The 24,293-nt window shown below is 35.1% G+C and overlaps 1 protein-coding gene across 1 annotated transcript in view; it reads right to left on the bottom strand.

Moving 5' to 3' along the window:
* Nucleotides 1-693: 693 nt before the first annotated feature.
* Nucleotides 694-24,293, bottom strand: part of PSPC1 (paraspeckle component 1) — a 38,475-nt gene continuing 14,875 nt past the window's right edge. The window contains exons 8-10 of the mRNA XM_010022188.1: nucleotides 9,019-9,076; nucleotides 4,673-4,842; nucleotides 694-1,177 (exon numbers count right to left, since the gene is read on the bottom strand). Coding sequence (XP_010020490.1) covers nucleotides 992-1,177; nucleotides 4,673-4,842; nucleotides 9,019-9,076 — 414 coding nt within the window. The 3' untranslated portion in view covers nucleotides 694-991. The remainder of the gene's footprint in view (nucleotides 1,178-4,672; nucleotides 4,843-9,018; nucleotides 9,077-24,293) is intronic.

Here is a 24,293-nt window from a genome sequence, read left to right as displayed (position 1 = left end):
CCGTAAAATATCAAGAATACTCGTGTAAGCCTTCTATATGCGTATTACTCTACTATAAGTGAACAATTATTTTAACTGGACAACACATTTGCCTCCTAATTAAACAGTTAAATCATTGGTAACAGACTTGTTTCTATTCAAACCACACTGGGGGAAACATACCTATAATGATGCATTACACAGTGAAAGGCTTTAAACCAGCTTGCACAAACATCTCCTTCCTTGCAATGGCAAGCAACAATCAGCAGAATACAGAGATGTCACAACGGTTTTTCTTCTGCAGAACTATGGTTTAGGTAAATTCATTCATACTGTTATGAATAAAACATACATACAGGTTCCTTTTCCGAAGTGTTTTTCCCCCCTAAGTTATTCTAGTAATTTGGGTAACAGATACACTCCGTTGAGTAGCTTCTTGTGACTAAGTTTGCAAAGGGAGACTGAGATGAAAGGATATGGTATCCTTGAAAACACTTCATATAAAATTTGATGCTCTTCAAAAGTCAAAACAAACAAAAGCAGTTGTGTTATAAATTGTTCATGGTATGTACTGCAACATGCAGTTTAGCTAAACAGATTCACTAAGAATAGAACTTTGATACATAGTAGAAACTACCTAAGAATGAAAATGATGCCACTTATAATTAAGCACAAAGTTATTCTCACCCAGTATTAGTAATAACATTCCCAAAATCCTTTCAAGTGATTTTTATATTTTATTGCAATCAGATAACTGCACGTTTTACAGCATAGTCACACATTGTATTTTGCTAACAAACACATTGCCTTACATAATGATCCGCATCATTTCTGCTCTATACTACAAAGCCTATGACTGAATACAAAAAAAGTTTTACAAAAGAAACCGTTGGGGTTTTTTTTTAAAGACTACAATAACAATAAAACCGTTTCCAGATAACAGCTAAAATTATAAAGGCATATCACTGTATAGTTTTACTGGAATTCTAAACAGTAAGGAATGAAGTAAGTTTTAGTATCTGCGACGCTTGTTAGGTCCTTCAAAGTTGCCCCCTGGGTTTCCTCTACCAAAGCCACCAGGTCCACCACTCACGGCACCTACACCACTCATTGGCGGCTGAGGAGTTTCAGAGCCCGTTCTACTAACCAGAGGTGAACCCATCTGTGATGGACCTCCTTGAGGGAATCTCTCATTATGCTAACACAAGTCCATTTGGAACCATGCCAAATGTGAGTTACAACAAAAACCACAAGTGATGTTGTCATGATGTTCAGCAGATAGTCCAGCAGAATCAGGATCACACATAGAGGGAAGAAAGGAGCAATTCAATTAGTTATTATGGAAATAGAGCTGGAAATTAAAAGAGTGCTAATGTTATGCTCCAACTTTTAAAGTAAATTAAAAACTTAAAAACTTAAGACCAACTCTGGTGCCAAATGTAACTTCATTCTTCCAAGCACATCTGAAGCAATATATATTCTCTATGTAATAGAAGAGACAGCAAACAGTAATCGTAATACCTGAGCCCTGTTCTGCCTTTCATGCAAACTACAGTACTTCCCCTTAAATAAATAAGACACAGAAACATTGTCAAGCTACCAAAAAGAAAAAAAAGAAACAACCCACAAACAAACAAAAAACCCAAAACAAAACAAAAACCACCCCACCCAGCATTTGTATTTATTTTTTGGAATTTCTAGAGACTGCACGTTTATTCTTGTAATAGCAATATAACCTGAATACATAAATACCCAGATACCTGTGGGTATTTCCAGCCATACTAGAGTCATCCTTTTGCATGGCATTTTAGGAATCTTCAGTTAGACTTTTAAACTCAGTCCAAATAAACTGACACAACTAGTGACAAAATGTGTAACTGGACTATGCTGAGTTTTCAAAAAAATTGATATGTATCTAAAGCTTAATCGGAGGTATCAATACAAGATGAAAATCCAGTTCATGTTTGACATTTAGTTTCCTTTGTTCTGTGCCTAATATCAATAAAGGTGTATGTGCTTACACACATGTATTTGGCTATAGCAATTAAGAGCTACACCAGAAAACATGCATCTGAGCACTTACAGTTCTGTATTTATGCAAGTGTTTAAAAACAGAACCCCACATGATGAAATTTAAAACATTGACCCAACAAACCGACCACTAAAAGCACTGATATATGGTACAAACACATCTTGAAATAATTCATCATTCACCTGGTTGAAGACAAGTTATGCTTTCAGAAGAAATTCCTTCTGTACAGATATCTACACTAACTGCCCACATATCCAGAGCTCAAAAAGAACATTCAACGCTAGCACTTTATATGCCTGAATCAGAGAATTCTTCTGAAAGTCTAACTCCAGCAATAGTAATAGACTTCAACAGTTCTAGAGTCTGCCAATTCATATACATATATATATACATATATATATAAAATTTTAAAACAGCATTATATCTGTATAGATAAAAAAAAATGCAACTTAAATCATTGTTGTATATATGTGCAATGTTTAAAAGTTGACTTTGAATACGAAAAATGTTACTTCAACAGCTGCATAAAGATCTACTAATGCCTCAGAGTACCTTAAAACCTGCAGCACTGGTTAAAAATTATTTAAAATATTATCTCTAACTCATGCCAGCTTGTTAGTAATGGAGCTGAACTTCAGCAAATAGGAACTTATGACATACTCCTAATAATTTTTACCATTTGACTTGTGGACAAAAACTCAAGTCCTCTTTCCAACAAGGACCCCTCTCCCCAGTGGTTTACCTATTGTTTACCTACAATAAAAGGGGGGTGCAGGAGGAATGCTGTTCTTCAAATGTTATTTTCAAAGATGATCTATGTTTCGAAAGACTGCAGTGGAACAAAACCAAGATTGCTCCAACTTTCTCCTAAAAGACTTCTGAAGAACATCCAATTAAAAAAATTTAAACTGTGTTTCTCGTCTATAAAGCATATTCTCCATTTCCCTCAGTGGAAACTGAAGTTAACTCTTACAGTGTTTACTTAATAGTCAGCCCTCAAGGGATCTTAAAAGTGTCTTTCCAACAACAGGAAAAACACAGTTCTGATGTGCCTTTCTCTAGGGGCCTGCTCCCCAAATTAAAGATATCCAAAAGTCCAAACTGAAAACAAACAAAAAACCCCAAACAACCAAAAAGCAACCTCCCAAACAAAACCCCACAAAATAAAAAAAAACAACCAAAAACTAATGCAAACCAAACATCTTATTTGTCCCTCAGTAACATGCAGAAGAATATGGTATTAAAAAAAAAATTTAAACATGCATCTTGAATTGTCAGTGTATTTCTTACATTTCCATACCTGGAATGACTTTTTGTAGAAAAACAACAGTTTGAGATAGATACCATGATTTAAGATAACATGTTCCTTTTCCTTACACCTCTTTTTCTGTGTCTATGTAATCACAAGAGTATGTTCCAGGAGACTAGTGCACAGCAGTCTCTAGAAAAAGCATCTCTGAAAACAGTATTTTGTGAAAAGCATTCCCCCCTACCACCTGCTTTGTGAGAAATGACACAACTGATAAAATGAGCTCACTCATGGTGTGAAGTGAGATCTTCTCCTTCAACTGGTAAAGATCAGACTCATTACGTATTTTTTGCTCAATCAAAATCTCATTTTCCTGTAAGGAACAAAGAGCTTTGTCCAAACTTTGTTATACAGATTGCTCAATAGCAGATGGATACTGTTGAAAAGGCATATATTAAAAAATACAGCTACAAAATGCTTGTGTTACAACAAAATTATAATGCAAATGCTGTTTATACTATATATTCCTTTTTATCAGACCACCACTAGAACATCCCAAATATCTATTTACAGAATAATACTGAAAAATGTGTAAAAATCAGATTAAAAATTATACAGTTGTTTCTCTACATAAGACATTACAGCTAGGAAAAGTGCTGGCTGTGAGAACAGAGCAAAAATGGCTAATGCTTTAACTGCATCCCAATGGCTTATCTGCTGTTAATAAGAAATTCCAGATTTATACAAGACATTCCCTACCACCCTTGGCAATACTGTTTTTCCTCTACTGATATGACAGTTATCCCTAACAGCTGTTGGCATACTTATTTTCTAAGTGGCATAATTACTGTCATAATCTCATGCTTTCAACAGTGTTAGAAAGGAAATGCAAAACCCACTAAAGTTGCTTTAAAAAATTAAACAGTTTACACAAAGATATCTTCACACTACATAGCTTCCAACATCGAACTGTTCATCAAAAACCCCAACAAAGCTAATACACAGAATCTAGTTTCACAGAAAACAGCCAATGCCTAAATTTACACACTCCTCTGATATGTTATTCCTTCTTCATTTCACAGAAGTGATTTCCTTCTATGAGTAAGTTTTTGTAACAGGTCATACAGGCAACGTTTTCCTATGTGTGCTATACATTCTAACCTCAATTTAAAGTCTTGTTACTGATCCAAGAATTCACCTCATTCCCAAGGGAAGTAGGATTTTCATAGTAATATCAAATAAAGATTTCCTTCTCTGTTGTAAATCATTTGCATTAACAAGTTTTACCAAGTGCTTTTAACAGTTTCAAAATACGTAACATGTTCTTACTCAGTGTGAAAATATCTTTGGTAACAAAAATGGGCCATGAGACATGACAGCTATTCAAAGTAATTAAATTAGTGATACGTTACCACTGTTCCATTATCTGGCATCATTGGTGTTCCCATATTTGCAGCTCCTTCTGGTCCCATGGAAGGACCAGGACCCATTGCAGGGCCAGGTAAAGTTCCTCTGTTGTTCATATTCATACCCATCATTGGAGGAGGGCCTTGGTTACCAGCAGGTGCTGGGCTAAACGCATCTATGCAAAACAATCTATACTTAGAGCTGTCCTATCTGAATTTTACAAGAATAAACAAACAATTTATAATATTTTAAAAACCCAAATGTACAAGACTTCCAATACTTGAAATAATAAATATTCTTTGAGACTGTACATTTATCTCAATCATCTGCTTTTAAACAGATTTTCATTAATCCCTATTATTTTTAGTTACATTATCTTCCTCATGTATTTGAGAATCCTGAACCTTATAGCTAAACATAGCTGTACCACTTCTGTGCAGGAACTGAAGTGTTCATATAGGATATATATGCAGTATATACACCACAAACAAGCAAAAATCTCAAGTGATTTTGCAGTAATTGGCAGCTATAAGGCAACTTGGCTCTTTAGGGATCATAACATACCAGTATTATGGTAACTGTATGTAGTTGTATTACATTAGTCTAAGGTCTAAAAGCAACACCAGAGATGATACTCTACTTTTTTTTTAATAGCATAAATAAATCTTGCATTTAAATGTAATTTATAAATGTTAAAGTACCAGGGAATTTTTGTTATAATTGAAAGTGACAGAACAGTCTCCTCCAAAATTCTGATTCACAATAAGAGGTACAAAAAAAAAAAGCTTAAAAACACCTTTTGAGGAGATCATTTATATGATAATTATAACACTGTGCTAGGAAACACCACTCTGCCAGTACCCATTAATATACTCAACAGATAGGTAAAATTGCCTTCACAGCATTTTCTCATGTTAAAAAATAAAAAAATCTCATTATATATATTGTCTACATCTGCTTAAAGATGTAAGAAATATAATCAACTTTAAGACTGGTGGTGATGCATCGTTGTTTCCCCCTGCCCCCAACAATAATCCACCCTTCTCAGCATCTAAAGTTTGTGTGCATCCAAAATTTCATAATGGAAAATTATATGCCTCCAGAATCCAGCCTACATTTTAAGTCATGACAACATACAAAAATAACAAGAAATGTGACATGTTGCTAGTCTAATAAACTTGTTAATTTTTATTTCAGAAGTCAGCATCTCACCTCTCTTCGCAACTGTAACTTCTTTAGTAACAAATACATAAACGTTAATCATTGTAAGCAGGCCATTTACCACAGATACAGTATTATTACTATCTCCAGGTATGCAAACCTGCATCTTTATCACTTGGCCCGAGTACAAGTATCACAGCAGTCAGTGAAAACACTGCACCCAAGATACTGCTGCTAAAATTGCTGACCTCAGCTGGATCGTATATATTGTGCCAACTGCAAGCTGCTTAGCAAAAGCAATCCATGCAACACAGTAGCACATGTAAAGTGCTAAACAAGATTATTAGAAGCAACAGAGAAAAATCCTGTCATTTTGAAATGCAGAACTCATTTGATCTTAATAATGAGAAACTCCAGGACCTCTCTCTATGACACTAAGCCAAAACAGAAGTATATATGAGTCGGATGGTCCTGACCTACCCACAAGCATGTTAATGTAGCAGGTAGAAGATTATGCTACAATTCAAGAGAATTACGGTTAAATATGCCCTAAAACTGATTTTTAGCATCATTCATTCAGTGACTAAATATAGAAGGAAAAGGAGACATTTAAACTTCCAATATAAGGCTAAACCTTTGTTTTCACAGGCTAGAAGTACTCTGCAGGACTATCATGATGGTAGTGATTAGTGCTGGTAGTACTGCCATTAATTAAAAGCAGTCTGCTCAATTACATGTCACTGGCTTGCTTTCCAGCCTAATTAAACTCAGACAGCTGGCCACACATAGGTAGTGTTCATTTATCCTTCAACTGCAGCAAAGTTTTATCCTCTGTATCACACAAAAACACCCATATTGCTTCCAGTGTGATGTATACTGACCTGTACTACCAAGCCTCTATAGTATTAAGCCAGTTTCAGGCAGAGTCAGCTCTGACAGGACAACTAGGGAGTGTAACGCAAGGACAGAGTGGGGCCCTGCGTGGTGTCAGCAAGAGGCTACTATGGCACTTTAGCTATACCTCTGAGGTTCTCCCAGCTCCAAAGCAAACCCTATGAGCTAATCACTTGATTGTTCTTTTTGGTAGGACACTGATGCTACCAGTTAATTCACTAGACCAGGTTCAGCAACAGATGGAAAGCAGTCAGCAGTGCTCAAGCCACAATGGCACAGACATTAGGAAAAGATCTTTTTCTGCAATCTGAAGGGCTGAAAAAGTACACTCCATCTGAACCTCACATGCCAAGGTCTAGCACAGCTGGCAACAAGCCATAATTAATCCTCATTAATGGAGAGATACTTATAAAATTCCTTTCTTTTTCCATATGGTAAAGTTTATGAGCAGCACTTAGCATTACAGATCCAGTTAAATGCTACACCAAGACATACCTATTCATTCAGAACTTGTTTGCTGCAAAAAACAATGTAAAATTACTGGTCCTGCACAAGTCAGACCAACACCAATTAAATCCATCACAGGGGTACCTTGCTTTCTAGTGACACTATCCTGAAGGTATGTCCATTACTGAAGATAGTACGACTCCCCACTGCCCCACATGATGAAAAGTCACAGATGGCACAGATAAATGCCAGTTAAAAATAAAGTTACAATTTCAACAGAAATGTTGAGAAAGGATGCTAAGATCAACAATTAAAGGGCTACTATTTAAAGGCCTATTGAAGATTTTTTTGAGGTCAGGATTTTTGGTTGTAGCAGTGAGGTTGTTAATGTGCTGGAGAAAAAAGTCTCTACAGTGATCTAACCTAAAATTCAGATACCATGGAAACAAACACTATCTTTTTACCTATTTGCCAGGGATATTTTTTCCTTTTTAAAATAGTAGTTCACTGTCATTACGACTTCTTTTGGAACTACACATTTACTTCTAAGAGCATTTGTATGAAGTTTAAAATCAAATCATAGCACAAAATTCACATAGCAAAACTATGAACATCACTGTTAAGCATTAAAACCTGAGAAGAAAATGGCTGTGAAATGATAAATACACATGCACATTTACAATCTGTATGTAAAAAGTCTATCTGGTGGATGTGGACAAACAGAGATCTGGACTTCAGCATCAGTATTTACGAAGTCACCTAATTAAATGGAATTTTCAAGTAGATCGCAATCTGCAGAAGTACAACTATAAAAAAAAATTAGTCCAAATTTATGCTTCAGCTTATTATTTGTAGTTAACTTCACTCTTTAGAGTTATTTTTAAAGCTCTTTTCACTGAGGGGAAAAAAAAAGCCTAGTTCTATTTTACAGTGATAAATGTGCCTCAATAAATGCAAGGAAATGGCAAATTATGTATTTTAGTATCTGCACCAGATTCACTTATCTATAAATGCACATTACTCAAAAGGTCAAGCAACAACATTTACCAAGTTTTGTATGTACTTTCAAATTTAAATTACACAAGAATAGTATTAACTTTTCTTTAAATTATCATCTTAATTTATTTCAAATTAACATCAGGAAGCTTCCAAGAGAATATATGACAGTTAAATACAGTTTATTAAGATCTGGGTTTTTAAATAAATATTCTAAGTTTCACTCTTGTTTAAAAGCAGATATTCTGGATAAGCAAGATTCCACACTGTTTCAGTCTGCATAGATAAAGCAAGCACTAACTATTAAGAATGTACTTTTCTAGACTTCACAGTAAGTTTTTAGCAGTGACAGTATTTTAAGTCACAAAGGTGAACTGAGGATATTTGCAAATACAGATTTGCATAGATTAGTAGAACATCAACCACATTATTCATTAAGCTTTTGTCAGATACGTTAACAAAAGCTTACCAATTTTGAGCTCTGCATCATTTCATTGCATGTAATTACAGTCCCAACTTCTCTGAATAGGCTGTCCACCAAAAGACCACCAAATACTTTCTGAACAGATCAGTCAATTTCTATCAGATAATTTCCAGAGTATCACCTTTCCCTGCCCTTTTGATTCTCAAGTTGCACATCGTATTTTTCTCCCACAGGTAGTTGAAGATACACCTTGGGGAGAAAAAAAACGCAGCTATTTGGAAGCAAAGTATGTGATTTTTTTAATTTCCTAATACTGTTTAGTCCTTTTTACTAGTACTTGTCACTAATTAGTAGTGCTTGAGTAGCATGTACAGTCCCAAAGAAAAAGAAATTTTATGTTACAGAAGCCTTTTTCCTTCAGATCCCTACCTCCCATGTTTATTGCTCCACGAGGACCCATATCACCCATTCTCATTTCCTGTTCTCTCTGAAAGTAAACATAGTTTTCATGTCAACCTGTCATTCTTAGAACTTAAAACATTCCTATTTACTCCATGAAAATAAAAAAAATTCAAGTTTCAAAAGTTTCCATCGATTACAAAAATGTACAAGGAATAAAGTTAACTATACTCTGTTTTTATAAGATGAAATGGAGTAAGTTCAATATAGCATTGATGTACACTTTTGCATAATGTTAAAGGTTAAATACCACAAGTTTCATTAATCAGACACAGCAGTCTAAAGCTCCTAAACAGTTATGTGATCAACTGCAAATGAATTCATCTTCACGCAGTATTTTTCATTAATAAGAAGAATATGTACCTTTTAACTGTAAACAAAGAGTTTTTATTACGGTATTACCTAAAGGCCGTGGTTCAATAATAGTCAGTTTGGTTTCACAACTCAAAAATGCTTTTATTGATTGGAAACCAAGCTCTGATGTGTTAAATTACAGTATTTAAATTCAATCTGCCAGTTATCTTTGTTCAAATAGTTTTAACTTGACTTGGTGGCAAGTACATTTTTTGTTGAGTTTTATCATGCTATTGATACATTAGCTCAGATACTGACCATTCTTTTTAAACCAGAATAAAAATGTAGTATCAACATAAACTCTATAACATGCATTTATACTACACAGGTAAGTAACATGCCAAATTCATTTGATGCCCAGTCATCCAACAGCAAGAGAGTCCTGCCATTACTGACCGTGAACCACGGCCTGTTGTGAAACAATACGGAAAAGGCAGTACCCAGGGTAGCAAAAATCATTATTTAGGGGAAAACAAAGTACACTATCACATATAATTTCAAGGTATTTTAGTATTCCAGTTTACATTGGAAGGATGAAATAGAAACAAATTCCCAGTTCAAAATGAAAACTAATGAAACTTACAGCAAAATTCTCATTTTCTGCAAGAACGTTAAAAGTATATTCCACTCAATTGAACACACGTGTCGAGAATAAGCATATCCAAAAAAATTACCTGATTCTGAAAATTACTGCACTTATGATTTAAGAGTATTAGTAGTTCAGATGTGCTCTGAAAATAATTCCATGTACTAGGCAACTGTGTATAAGCAACCTTTAAACAGAAATATTAATCAAAACACATTCATGGTATTTTTACAGTTTCACAAACTCCTTTTCATTCAGTCATGTTCACACACTTAAAGTATCTATCTTCACACACTTAAAGTAGCAGGCACCAATATTTGACAGAGCAAATACCTTTGTAAAATATCCTGGAATAGGAAATTCTCTTATGATACACAACAAAAGGTTCAGGTCAGTAACTGTGTTTCTAGTAATTAATATTTACCTAGAAAATGTACTTAAAGATTATACATTATTGTCAAAAGAATATGGCTTAGTGTGGAGCAGAAAAATAAGGCCTCATAACTGAAAGACACAGATAGGTTTTAAGGTCCAGCTATGAAAGGCTGTTGATAAACATTAAGAAGGACCTCTTCTTCTGACCCTAGAAGCCATGTTAAAACTTTATAAATGAACATGCAACTACTTTGTCAGACCTTTCACAGTAATGCCAACAGACATTTTAAGTAAAATCAGCAGCCCTAGTAGGATCAATCATAGCCACAAATTGATACCAATGAGTTAAGTCACAAAATCAGCATACAACTTTGTTGGTATCGCCTGCTTTTACTTCAGTCCTGACATGAAGACGCAGAAGGAAAAGTAGTGTTTCATCTCTAATGTCAATCCCTAATCCAACATGGTAGAAAAACACTGTGGCAGTAAGTTTACATTACTGAGACTGTGCATGCATACATGTGCATATGTGAAATGAGGACATGCCACAAACGGCTATGAGATACTCTTCAGCTAACAAGGGGAAGTACCAGATTTTAAATTACTGCACATAACGTACTAGATGCATCTCAGGTTCAACTACAAGTTGGAGTTTGTTGGCTTTTTTTAAGTATCAAATGTGCTATATAAGGCAGGGCCAAGTACAACAGCACCTGGACAAGGATTTCAAGTAGAGAGCTATGAAGCTGTACTAGTTACTAGAACTCAACTCATTTTCTTTGCAAAGGATAGAAGCATTGTCAAGCTATAACATGTACTTTTTTAGAAAAAAGCAATAAACCAGGTTTTTACTCATCTTGAAATGCTATCAGTCTTCAATTAACAGTAGGTGTAACAAGAGTGAGGGGTAAAACCTGCAATTTTTACTTTTTTAGTCTAGTCAAACATTTGTTACAAAACCCAAAGTAATTATTCACTATTTTGTAGCTTTAACTTTGGTGTTGAATCATTACCATATAAAAAACATTTCAGCTATAGAGTCACGATCCACAAAAACACCTTACAATCTCTGCTGCCCTTTATCTATTAACGTGCCTGCAAGAATTACTATTATTCCTACTGCTGCATGTTCACAACTTATCATGTTCCTTGAATTTTCAGCATAGGGAAATTCTTCTATACTGTTAACATGGAATTAAAATACTCAATTTCAAATGTTAATTGACAACATATATTATTAATGTAACTAAATGCGTGACATATTAACTATAAAAACACATCTTTGGATAATTTGCCAAAACCTGTATTTGCAGGAGTCCAGATAACCACAAAAATTCAGTCCTATACCCACACAAATCATGTCCTAGATAGCTATTTATTATGTGAGCATAAACAAGTTGTGGCAGGTAGGTTAGGTCAACTATTCCATGGGCATTAACCACAATATGACAGAGGAAGGAATACCAACAATTAGGACAGAGTAGCTGAACCAATGCTGGTTAATATTCCAGCCCACCTGAGAGCTTGGATACTAAAGCCCTTTGCAGAAGGTAACAATGATAGCATTATCTTCCGTGTTTCTTTTCCCTCACTATGCGACTGCGCATTCTTCTGTTGAGTAGCAGCCTTTTTTCAGCCCTTTCCCTGAAGCCACTCATAACTACCTATAACAGGGATAAGCTGAGCAGCAGGAGAGGACTAAACTTATACTAGAGAAATGTGGGGAGGCACTTAATAGCTCTGAAGTTACCTGGTACCTGGGAACACAACTTAAACTGAAAGAGAATAAGAAAAGTGATGATATGGACATTGGTAAACAAAAAGCCATCAGATAAAGAATGTGTAGCAAAGTGTAATTTAACCTTTGCGAGATGAAAAAAAAACCCAAAACACAACCCAACTTGCAAACAAACCCAAACCAAAAAAGAGAGAAGCAAATAAAGAATAATATACTTTTGTAAAAGGCAAATTGTCTAACACATGTCAAAAGAAAGCTCACTAATGCAAACAACCCTCAAGAAGGTCTGACTGATGAGAGTACTCTGCTTTTAGAAAAACTGTTATGATGGCAATTATTGCATTATACTTGTTAATTACATTAAAAACTAGATTGCCTCACAATTCCAACTCATTTTAACATCAACTGTAAAAAGTAATCTACATACAAACATTAAAAACAGTTTTCAAATTACATATATATTGTACATTTTTCACAGGTATTAGAAACAAGATTTCTTGAGCATTTGCAATATATCATGCACAGTGTTCTTACACCTTAATCACTATTGATACCAATAGTCTAAGTATACAGAGAACCACCAAGATAATTCTTCTGAGTTTTTTTTTAAATATGGGGGGTTTCTACATACATTGGGATATAAGTCTATAAAACCATGAAACTAAGGGGTTTGAAAAGACACTTAAGAAATGATATTGGAGAATATATGAGATGCAATTCGCTTGTCATACTGAAAATAAAAATACAAATAGCCATAAAAGTTGGTGGTTTCTTAACTGACAAACCAGTACTACTTGGTACTCCCAGAAGCAGGCCATGCAATTGCAGCAGCCCAACAAAAATTAAATATCTTGTCCCCAAATGATGCAACATCCTGCAAGAACTCCTGCTTTTCTCAAGAAAATTATGGAATAAATATGGCATGCAATATCCTAGACCAGCAGAAAGCAAGGCAGCAACAGAAATACTAAGATAACAGATCATAGTCTCCTTCAAAGTGTTTGTGGACAGGAGATTTGCTTCCCCATTAACATATGACTATTCACTCACCTTTCAGCTAAAGAATGGTGACCAAAATAACACCAAGACACAGCATCAAAAATTGACTAATCAAAAAAGAACACTTGACTCATAAACTTAAACTTATACATTAAAATCAGTAACTTAATTAGCACTTTATATAGATTGTGTATTTAGAGCAAAATTCACAGTGCTATTGATCCTCACCTGTTTTCATTAACATGGAAACTGCATTCTATTCCCTAGCAGACTTTGTCAAAACAGGTATGACTTTCTGTAACCCTTCCTAGAATTCATTACTCCTTTCAAGAGTGGTTTATTTCATAAAGCTCTTTCTAGAAAAGAAAATTTCCAAAGGCTTCTCCCAGACAAGAATAGAGAAGAAACTGGCTTAAGACTTTAAACCTTGCACAAAATTGCACTTTTGCGTAAGAGACCTATATTTTAAAGTCAAATCATACAAGTGGTTAAAATTGCTAGCCTGGCAGTCAAAATTAGCATTTATGGGATATTTCTGATTGTGCATTATTTCTAATTTCCTCAGAATAATCTATTTCATTCCAATGAATAGCTTACTAGAAGTTAAACTGCCAGCAGAGTTGAAGTAATAGAAGCCTTCTACCCAGCCCTCTTGTCACCTTTCTCTCTTTTATTTATCCATTAAGATCTACTTGTAAGATCCAAAAATTACAATATCTCGGTTCAGTTTATTCAATCACATGCCCTGCAACCTAAATCCAGAGCTAATCCCTCCTCTGAGCCTGGCATCATACTAGATTTCTTCCAGCCTAAACTGTTCAAGAATACTACGAACAGAATGACAGCTCCCACTCAGGAGTTGGGGGAAAAAAAGTAAGCTCTTTTACCTCACCCAAAAATAAGACAAGCAACTACATTAAACTACATAACAACTAGAATAAATATAGCTATAAAATATGTAGCATACAGGAAAATACAAAGTCCTATTTTAATTAGAAAGTCTAATGAAATGAATTTTCACTAGGTTTAATATCCATCAGCAGGATTCAATCTTTGAGAAAAACATTCTAACAGGGCTAGAACAGAGTTAAAAGCCCATTTCCTCCTTGCTGACTCAAGTCTTGAATAGACTTGATGGAGATGACAAAGCTACACCACTAAAAAACCCCGAACATTAAAAAAACCTAGCACATCAGTAAAGATAGGAATAAATGCTACATGAAATAATATGCAGATACATATATTCCAGTAAATGCTACAAGTTGGAAAAACATTCCTAACGGTAGTAACAAGGATAATTATAGCTGTTTAAAAAAAAAAAAAAAAAACCACACAAAACCAAAAACAAAAATACTATTTCCCTTATGGAAGAAAGATTTTCTTATTTTCCTCATTTCAGTAAGATTGTAAAGGAAGTATCAATGCTATTAAAACAGAGGAATTTCTTTTAAAGCTAATTAACAGCAGAAGTACAGTACTGTATTTGGGAAAAACCTCCGTGCACTATATCTTTGTTCTCTCCTTTCTGTTTTAGGAACAAGTATAGAATAATAATACCAGCCATTTCTGATCTTACAAGATGGAAGACAGTTTAAAATCTTCCTCTTTTTTAGGTAAAACTAGCTTCTACCTTCCAAAACATGCAAGCTGATGGGGTTTTTACGGGGGAAGTAGTGCTAAATAACTGTGATCCTCCCATGCTTTGGGTATTTGTCATCCTCCTACAACTGGATGCAAAACCCAATCTGGAGAATAGCTGACTTCCTTTCAATACATCAATCCTCATGTGATGTTTAAGTCAGGTCTACACTGATAGTTTTGGAAAAGGAAGCATTTTAATTGCACTAGTATTGCTGACAAAGACATCTGGGGGACAACTCACTAACAAGCAACATTCAATAATGCCATGAAAGAAAATATTTAATACAGAAGAGACAGCTACTAAGCTATTCTAAATGAGGTAAGGTCAAAGATCACCTAGAGATCCCTCAGATTTATGAGCATCAAGGAGACTGGAAGATCCCAGAAAGTGCAACACATTTTTACTAAATGCTGTAACATAAATCTCATTGTACACATTAGTACTCAAAGACTCATCTATAGCAGCTGCAAAATCTTATTAATGCAATCTGCTTCTCAAATATTTTAAGATAAAATTCAGAAATGATTTTTCACAAGACAAAGGTGCTTAGAGAAGGTAACTTCTTTAACAGATCTGGATATCCCTTATCGGAAAAGGAAAAAAGAAAAACAACCAATAAAAAAGATACCTGTAATACCCACATATTAACTCTCTTAATAGCAACTTCCTCATTACAACATTCTTTGATCTAATTGGATTCTACCAGAGACAAGAGCCATCATTTTTTGAATGACAGTAATAACATTAAAAACGAATTAAATTCAGTTCATCAGCTGAATACAGTTCTTTTTCATTTAATCAATTTAAGGCACTTAACTATTTACTTACCTGCAAAACTACTTTCTGAAAGCAATATCCACCGTAACACCAAGTTCACTATTTATATATGTAATCTGATTACATTACATTCACAATATATTCACATCTTCAGAGGCATTTTATCTGCAGCTTCGAATTATTCTGGATTTTTAGCTGAAGAAATGTCATTATAGCAGGTAAGTATCAAAACAGGCATCCACAGGAGCATGGAGGATATCTTATTTTCACGGAACAAGCTGTAAATAATTTCATTTCAAATGCACTCCACAATTCACCCTGACGGGTATAAAGCTGAAGGGCTGTTCAACTGGTAACAAAGTCTGGACTAACCGTATCATCATGCAGAAACAGACTGAAATATTTAACTGAAGATTATGAGTAATTAAAAAATGCTGCATTTTAGGTTTCCCAAACGTTAAGTTTTTCTTTCTTTTCTTTCACAGGAAACAAATCTAGTCAAATATTAAAACACAGTAAACACTGGATCAATTCAAAACAAAAATTTTCCCCAACTGCAAGATTCAAGAATAAGATGGAATTCATGCATGTTTACTTGGAATAAAAATTAACCAGCTAAGAGTATTCTTTAAATGTCTATGCAAAATTCTAACTACTACTTGGTTAGAATGTAGAATGTAACTTCGCAAAATTAACTTCAAACACTTGCAAAGCAGCACTAAGTACAGTCACAGTGCACTAAATATGACTGTCAGACTTCCGTATTAACAACTTTTCCTCACCCAAGCAGATATTATGTATGCTGACTAAATTGTAACAACGGAAGTCCATGGTTGCTATCCCATAAGCAACCCGAGTTGCCAAGTAATTAGAATATGCAAGTACTTGACAAAAGGAAGCTGAAAGCCAAAGTTTTTCATTGCTACAAAGAAGTCCTGCAGGAAAAAGATCTAACAAACACACACATTGTTTCATATATGTTATGAATATTGCTTACAATCAGAATAGTTCAGTGTTTAACATTTCCCCAACAAAGTTCTGACTGTGCACACACGCTGCACTTAAACATATAAAACATGAACAAAGAGCCACCAAAGAAGCTTCCTGGCATGAAGCCAGCTCCATAATTTTCCAGCTAGTACTTTTATACAACCTGGAGGCCATTTACTGTAAAACTGGAGCAAGATGAGGTAGACTTGAATAAAGGTGCTTATTGTTTAAACAGACTTCTGACTGAGGAAAACAATACACATTGTACCAGGCATCTAGTATTTTAATCAAAAGTTTAAGAAACTGGTCATCTGAACAAATCCAAATAGATTACAGAAGATTGCTTTCTGGTTAAATCCTCTGACCCAAGTCCACCCACAGTAACGCTTAAGCTACAGCGTCTGCTTTCATCAAAAGATACCTAACAAAAACTACTGGTTTACGTATTCTAGACCCAAAGGTAGAATCATGTTAGGGACACAGCAGACATCACAATGAAGAGGGACAAACAAGAAAAGCTGGTTCTTACCTAAAGAACATATAAGCTACCGTATAAACAAACAAGAGTTTAATAATTCAGAAAGGGCAGTGGGATGGGGGAGGGGGGGGGGGGGAGACCAAACACAAATACTCCATCAGTAAATAAAATTTTGAAAGTATTATAAAAATCAGTACTATACACAAAAGAGAAAGAAAGCCTGAAGAACCCGATTTTGACATTACATTGTCTTTTTCAGATCTTTTGTACTAGTAGATTTAGAAGAGACATTTACTGGCTAACCTGTCACAAGCTTATCAATAAAACCACATTCAGCAACACTAGTAAAAGCAGTGTGCTTCATGTCATGTACAGAACCAAATTAATACAAACACTCTTTGATCCTATACAATGCTAAGCCCAAACCAGTGAGCCACTGGGGGGGGGGGGGGGGGGGGGGGAGGGGGGGGGGTGCGGCAGGGAAGGATCAGCTTTTTAGTAGGGCCTCTTGTGGTAGGACAAGAGGTAATGGTTTTAAACTAAAAGAAGGAAGATTCAGACTAGATATGAGGAAGAAGTTTTCTACAATGAGGGTGCTGAAACTCTCGAACAGGTTGCCCAGAGAGGTGGTAGATGTCCCATCCCTGGAAACACTCAAGGGCAGGTGGGACGGGGCTCTTAGCAACCTGATCTAGCTGAAGATCTCCCTGCTCATTGCAGGGACAGTTGGACTGGTGACCTTTAAAGCTTCCTTCTCAAACTATTCTATGATATTGTTTGGGAAAAACATTTTTAAATGGTAAATCTTAAATATATTTGACTCTTTAAATGTTAGTTTCTATTAACCAAGATACTAAGCTTCCCATCCGAACAGTTACAGAACAGCTCTACAAAAACTCATAGAATCATAGAACTGTGTGGGTTGGAAAGTACCTTAAGTTCACCTAATTCCCACCCCCTGCCATGGGCAGGAAGAACACCTTCCACTAGACAGGTTGCTCAAGGCCCTGTCCAAGCTGGCTTCATCTTTTTTTCCCAAATAAACCCTGTTTATTGAAAATACTAATTCATCCAACAATAAATCCTAATATCTGGAAAAGTAAAGTGCGACCCAAAGAAAGATTTGATGGAAAGACAGAACGATCAGACTTAAATTCCATATTCCTCAAGTAAAATGTAATAACCCCCCAAAAATAAATCACTACCTCTGGTAATGACAAGCCTACTCAATGGCTACACTACAGAAAGCAGGCTTGTGAAATATTCATGAGAAAACCCCTAAAGACTTTAATTGAAAAACAGAATTTAGCCTGATATCAAAAGACAGGCAAGCTTACTAAGACAAGTTAATTTCTATGTCCCAGTTTACTGCATTATTACTATTAGAATTTTCCACTCCATGAGAGCCACTGAAGCAAAAGCTCAGAGGCTTAGTGCTCGCACCAAGGAAAAAGCTACTCAGAAGGCACTCAAGAGAAAAATCAGATCTATAAGAAAGCTTTCCTTATATTAAGCAACAGATCCATAAACAGATTTTCTCACATCAAAAAATACCATTTCTACAGAAATTTCACTTACTGCTGCTTCAGTGCTTTACTCTTGCTTTAAACACAGACCCTTTGAGTAAAGACAAGCTTTTCTAAGCAGAGGAACTTATTTTGCCTGCAAGTCTCAATGCCACCAAGATCTCAGGATTTAGACAGGTGGGTGAGTCCAAAATAGGTACCAAGTAGACAACTGAAACTGAAAGTTAAGTTTCTTCTTAGCCTGGGTAAATACGTGTACAAACTTCAAGTCAAACTTAACTCCAGTAGCTGAGGAAGAAAAAATGAAAATTATTAAGTAAGGCAAACATTAATTTTAGCTTCTTCAAAATATGTAGGGCATTTATCAAACACATCAGCAAAGGATTTTTCTAAATTATTTATAAAAGCCTCATTCTCAATTGTCAGAAGATAAAAAACTTAGGTAAGATTTTTTAACTTGTGAGCTGTAACAATTTACAGAAATTATATTAAAATATGCAACACAGACTGTTAAATCTGCTCTTTAATAGATTTTTTTCATTTCTACCTGTTAAACCCATGAAATAGGAGAAGCTAAGTACACAAATGGAGTATTGTGTGATGCATTTCAGGTCTTTCCATTAGTACTTGAACAAAAATGGCATCTGCTATGTCTGAGGCCTCATGAAACACTAAGATGGACAAAGACCGATGTCATTTTGCCTTTGCATATGAAGCATCTGAAAAGTGTCTTTACTTCCTTATCAGTCTTACTGGAAGAAAATTAAGTTATCAACAAAATCAGATAATGTAAAGAACACAGACAAAAAAATCCTTATCAATTTCTGTAGGAGAGAACAAATGTGGGAATGCTTGCAAGCAGTACCACAACATCTAAATTCATACTGGAGACTTATGCATGTCTGACAGCACATTAAGGGACAAAAATTACGTATTCTGTTTGCAAATTCACATGAAATATCAGCATGTTCTAAAGTACTTTGTACAAGAATTAGAAGATGATGGCAGAGTAAAATAGTCTCCTAAAAATCTGTAACATAAGAAAAACATCACATTACCCTAAATATTCACAGTTCACACATACCAAAATAAAGTCAGAAATTAAATGTAACATTATAATGATTATTTGCTCCATTACTGAAAAATTACCTGAAGTAGCATCTTTGATACATATAAAAACATAATCCTACAATGGCCACAAAATAAATATTTAGAATCCAAAAATACCTTATTCCACAAATAGTTTTGGTTTACATATTCAAACACATAATATGCTACAAAAAGATCGCTTACATTCTGCATTGATTTTTATGCAATGGTTTTTCATTCTAAAAGCAGATACGACACTTAAAATAGTTTTTATACCTGGCGATATAACTAAAATCTAAAAATAATTAATTTAGTTTCTGAAAACAAGACAATGTATTTTAAGGCCTGTTAAGGAATTGCTATTCTTACCTAAAGCATTATATTTAGTATCTAAAACACTGAGGAACACAAGAAATGTTAGATTTGAGTATGTGGCTACTGATATGCATCACCGCAATCCTGCAAAAATGAAAAAAGAATTAATGCTACTGCCAAACTAAGACCACCCAGAAAACCACAAACTGTGTATTTATAAACTGCTTGCTCAAAGGCTTAGCCTATTTGCTTTATGCATAGGAAGAAACTTGATCACAGAAGTAAAACAACTGCCAAGAAAGCAGGAACGTTTTGTCAGGTGGGTTTTGTGCGTTATTTTTCTTTTTTAGTTCTACATTTAATGTTCTGCCTTTCTGCAAGCTAGATTTACCTTAAAAGACTTTTAAGGTGTTAAGCATTAACTGCTTCCATGAGGATGTATGCTGGATTGCAATAAAGAGATAATTCATCTCTCTTATCCAAGCTCTACAAAAGAGCTTTAATAAAGCAGCTTAGCTTTACAGCAGTTTGTTAAGCAACAGAGGCTTTATTCATATAACCCCACAAAACTTCGCCACCATCAGCTTCATTAAGTACACTAGGCTGTCAAGATAAGTAACAAACTTTTATTGGAAGTAGAAAACAGACAAAATTTGAAAAGATCCTTGGAAATTATTATTAATTTATTATTGTAAATCTGCCTTAGCTTAGTTTTGAATAAAGTATTCTGCATTCAGTGAGAATTCAGACTTACAGAACAGGGGCTTGTGAGCATCATGGAATCAGAAAACAAAACAAAATAAATCAATTCAGTCACTTAAAAGCCAAGTGCAAGAAACTATTCCTGAATTCCAGAAGTTCACAGAAATCTGATAGTCTTGTTTCAAAAACATCTATCGCTTAGCTTGCAAGTGAATGCAGAAGTGAAGGATAAGATACACCTCAGTAAGCTCCATATAAAGAAATAGGAAGCTATATTTACGAGGTGCTCCAAAGGACAAAACTCTTAGAAGACAGAATAAACATGGCTGGGGTTTTTAGTTTTGTTTTGGTGGTGTGGGTTGTTTTTTTTAACCCAATGAAGTTTCTTGCATTCCTGAAGCTATGAACATTGCTGTTGTTTTGGGATGTGCTTTTTTAGTCCCTTGTTCTCATCTGTCTTACAGTTTTTGATCCAAGTACACTACAATCTCTGCTACTAAGAAAATTTCCACTGCTTTAGTGGCTGCCACTTTATGCTGATACTTCCAGAAGTAAGCGATACTTCAGCAGGCAGTGCTTCTGTGCAAGAAAAACTAAAGGAAACCAAAACAACATCTAGAAATAGTTCTTGAAAAGATTAAAAAGATAGAGAAGTTAAGTACTTCACAGACAAAGTCGAACATGAAAGAACAGTAAGCATTCAGAAGCTGAAAAAGATGAACTCACAAGAAACAGCTCCTCACATGTGCAAATTACACTTGAAAAGGGGGGAGTTTCCTAGGAGGTAAGAGGACAAGGATATCCAAAGATCTCAACTCCATCTTTAAGCCATCAGCAAGAAGAGCTGTGAGCTGTAGAGCAGTATCACAGCTGTTGTTTCATTAAGTAAAATATCCATCCAACACTATTTTCAGTGTTACTACAGAATTAAATCTGTGCACCATAAAACTAAGACTGCAACTCACACATATTTTGGTAATGAAAACTATTCTGAATACATGAAAACTATTTTAATAAACTAAATCCAAATCACTTTTCACTCTTCTAAGTTGGTGACATAATATGTGTATACAAGTGAATAGGTGAATAGAAGTCTTTCCTGGAGCTGGAATTATTTGGTAAAAAGCCTCTGATCGAGATTTAACAATGTAAATCTATGTAAGTCATTCATAACTGGACAGTAACCATTGCAGTTTGATTAATGTATTAGTAGCACTCAGAAGTATTTTTTTTTAATATATGAGCTGCTGAAAAATAAAATACTGCTTCCACTCACCATCAGCAAGCTCCTCTTTCAGCATGTATACAAAATAAAAATCAGCAAAATATTGCAGGAAAACAAGTTTCCTGGTTAAGCCACCGTGAAATTAGAATACATATATACTGAGCTGTAACAGCAGATTTCAACTAACTGACTTTTACAAAGCAAGGGAAAAACCATAGCCCATACAGAAGTGTTTATCAATAACTTATCTACTAGAGACCACACAACTAGATTAATAAATTGCTCAGGTATCACTGAGCTGCCCATTATATTAGCAATCAGTGCAATCAAATTTTTCATGTACAAGATCACCATGAACAAGAATGCTTCAGGAAGAGAAATCCCCACACAGAAAAAACATTTTTATCATCTGTAACTAAACTGAGTAACTGGTAACTGCATTAAACGACTACAAAATGTTTTTCAAAAGTAGTTATACTGAAAAATCAAAGTTTAACAAGAAAAGACACAGACAGTAACTTTAAATGGAAAAGCCCTGCGGCCTTATATGAGAGGTTCCAGTTCTGGTTGTTATTGCACTTACCATTTATGTCCTTCTTTTAGACTGAACAGTAAAAAGGGATAGGAAATAAGTGAAGGAAGCTTAATTTTCAAAGCTTTTAAGAAACAAAAACAAGGATTAGAAACAATTATTATTTTCCTTCTAAATATATGGTTGGCAGAAGACTTTCTTTTAAGGATTATGCCAAAATAATTTATCAAGGCCTGATATGGTAAAAATTATCCACCAGTATAAAAACAAAATGTAATTTTCACCTAGAGGCAACTTTTGAACTCTTAAAAGAGAATTTTTCAGTGTATGTACAATGTAACCTGAGACTAGAAGTAATTAACCAATGGAGTCTGTTCACAGTAAACATGTATTAGTAAGAACACATTAAAAAAAAATAGTTATGTAAGAAATTCTGCTAAATTGAAAAAGTATTTGATGTTTCATTTTGCAGTCTCCAGAAATGGTTTACAATTCTCTGCTGCAAAATGCAAAGCCTTTTTCAATTCCCATTCCCACTATACAAATAATTATAATGAACACCTATAAAATTGATAGGCCATGCTTGGAGTTACACAGCTGCCCTTATTAGAAACAGTTGCTAGAGAAAGTAAATACATAAGTTCCAATTTTGTTTCAATTCTTCCCCTTTGAAACTTCAAAGGACATTAAAAGTAAAATATGAGTCAATACACGACCAGAATACTAAGGACTAGTCTGAGGACTAGAGAAAACTTTTCGTTTGAATCATTGTATATGTCACTTCAACTTCACACGACATTGAAAAGCAACACCTGTACTGTATATTTCCTTATACAACTTACAATTTTTGGTTGGGTTGTCACTGCAGAGCTACATCTATATATTTTTGCAGTGTATTAATTAGTTCCAGATGAACACACTATTCCAGTAATGCAAACTCAGTGGGAAAGCTACATTCTCTCAAAGCATTCTTCCACCTTTACCGTTCCCCCAAAAGAATTTCACCATGTAAGTCGCAAAAACTATACATAGTGTTTGAAGTGCTTTCCATTTGAACCATTCCCCTTCCCTTCTTCAACTACATTTTTGTCATGTCTAGCACATCAAGTTTCTATTCACACAGAGTTCGGCATTTAAAGATTCATATAAGCACAAGGATGGCCAAACTGTGGCAAGCAATTCAAGCACAGAGGCTAAGAAACATTACCTCAAGACAGTTGAAAGAAGAAAACCAGTAGACTGCTGTGGCCAACATTATCTAGTTTTCCCCAGCACCCCAAGCTGCATGATAGAGGCCACAATCTAACAGCAACAGCATCTGAGGGACCCACTGCCCTCTCAAGCCTGTGGATTGTCTCCCTCACTTCCCCTTCCCACAGCTCTCTGTAACAAGTAGCACAGGGTCTCACAGATCAGCCACAGGAGGATTTTCACAGGTAGCTTATAGTGTAACAAAGCCAGGCCACCCAAAAGATGCTATATGAAGGTATTACAGCAAAATTAAATTTCGCATTTGGTACTAGAGAAGTCACAACCACTTCAGTGCTATTTCTAAGTTACATCAGACAATTGTTACATGCTATTTCACCAAGTATGTTTAATAATTATGTGGTAACACACTAAAGGACATAACGAATTTTGATCTTCATCACGCCGAAGACAAGACATGTTGAAAGCAGTTTTCTTTTACAGTGTGAGCACATATGGAAATAAATGATTGTTTTCAGCAAAATCAACTGATAGCTGTTAGTAATATCAAAGGAACAATTTTGCTTCCTTCCCCCCATCTTTACTAAGAACACTAAGGGGCAGAGGATGGGGGGAGGGGGCAGGCAAGAGATGTCCTGCTGAGAACAGGAAATACTTATTTTCTAACTTCTCTTAGGATGTCTCAGAATATAATCTTCCCAACTCTAC

Source organism: Nestor notabilis, unplaced genomic scaffold, assembly GCF_000696875.1.
Source record: "Nestor notabilis isolate BGI_N333 unplaced genomic scaffold, ASM69687v1 scaffold1979, whole genome shotgun sequence".
Classification (NCBI taxonomy): Eukaryota; Metazoa; Chordata; class Aves; order Psittaciformes; family Psittacidae; genus Nestor; species Nestor notabilis.
The sequence above is the reverse complement of the archived record's forward strand: the minus strand, read 5'-3'. Positions and strand labels throughout refer to the sequence as shown.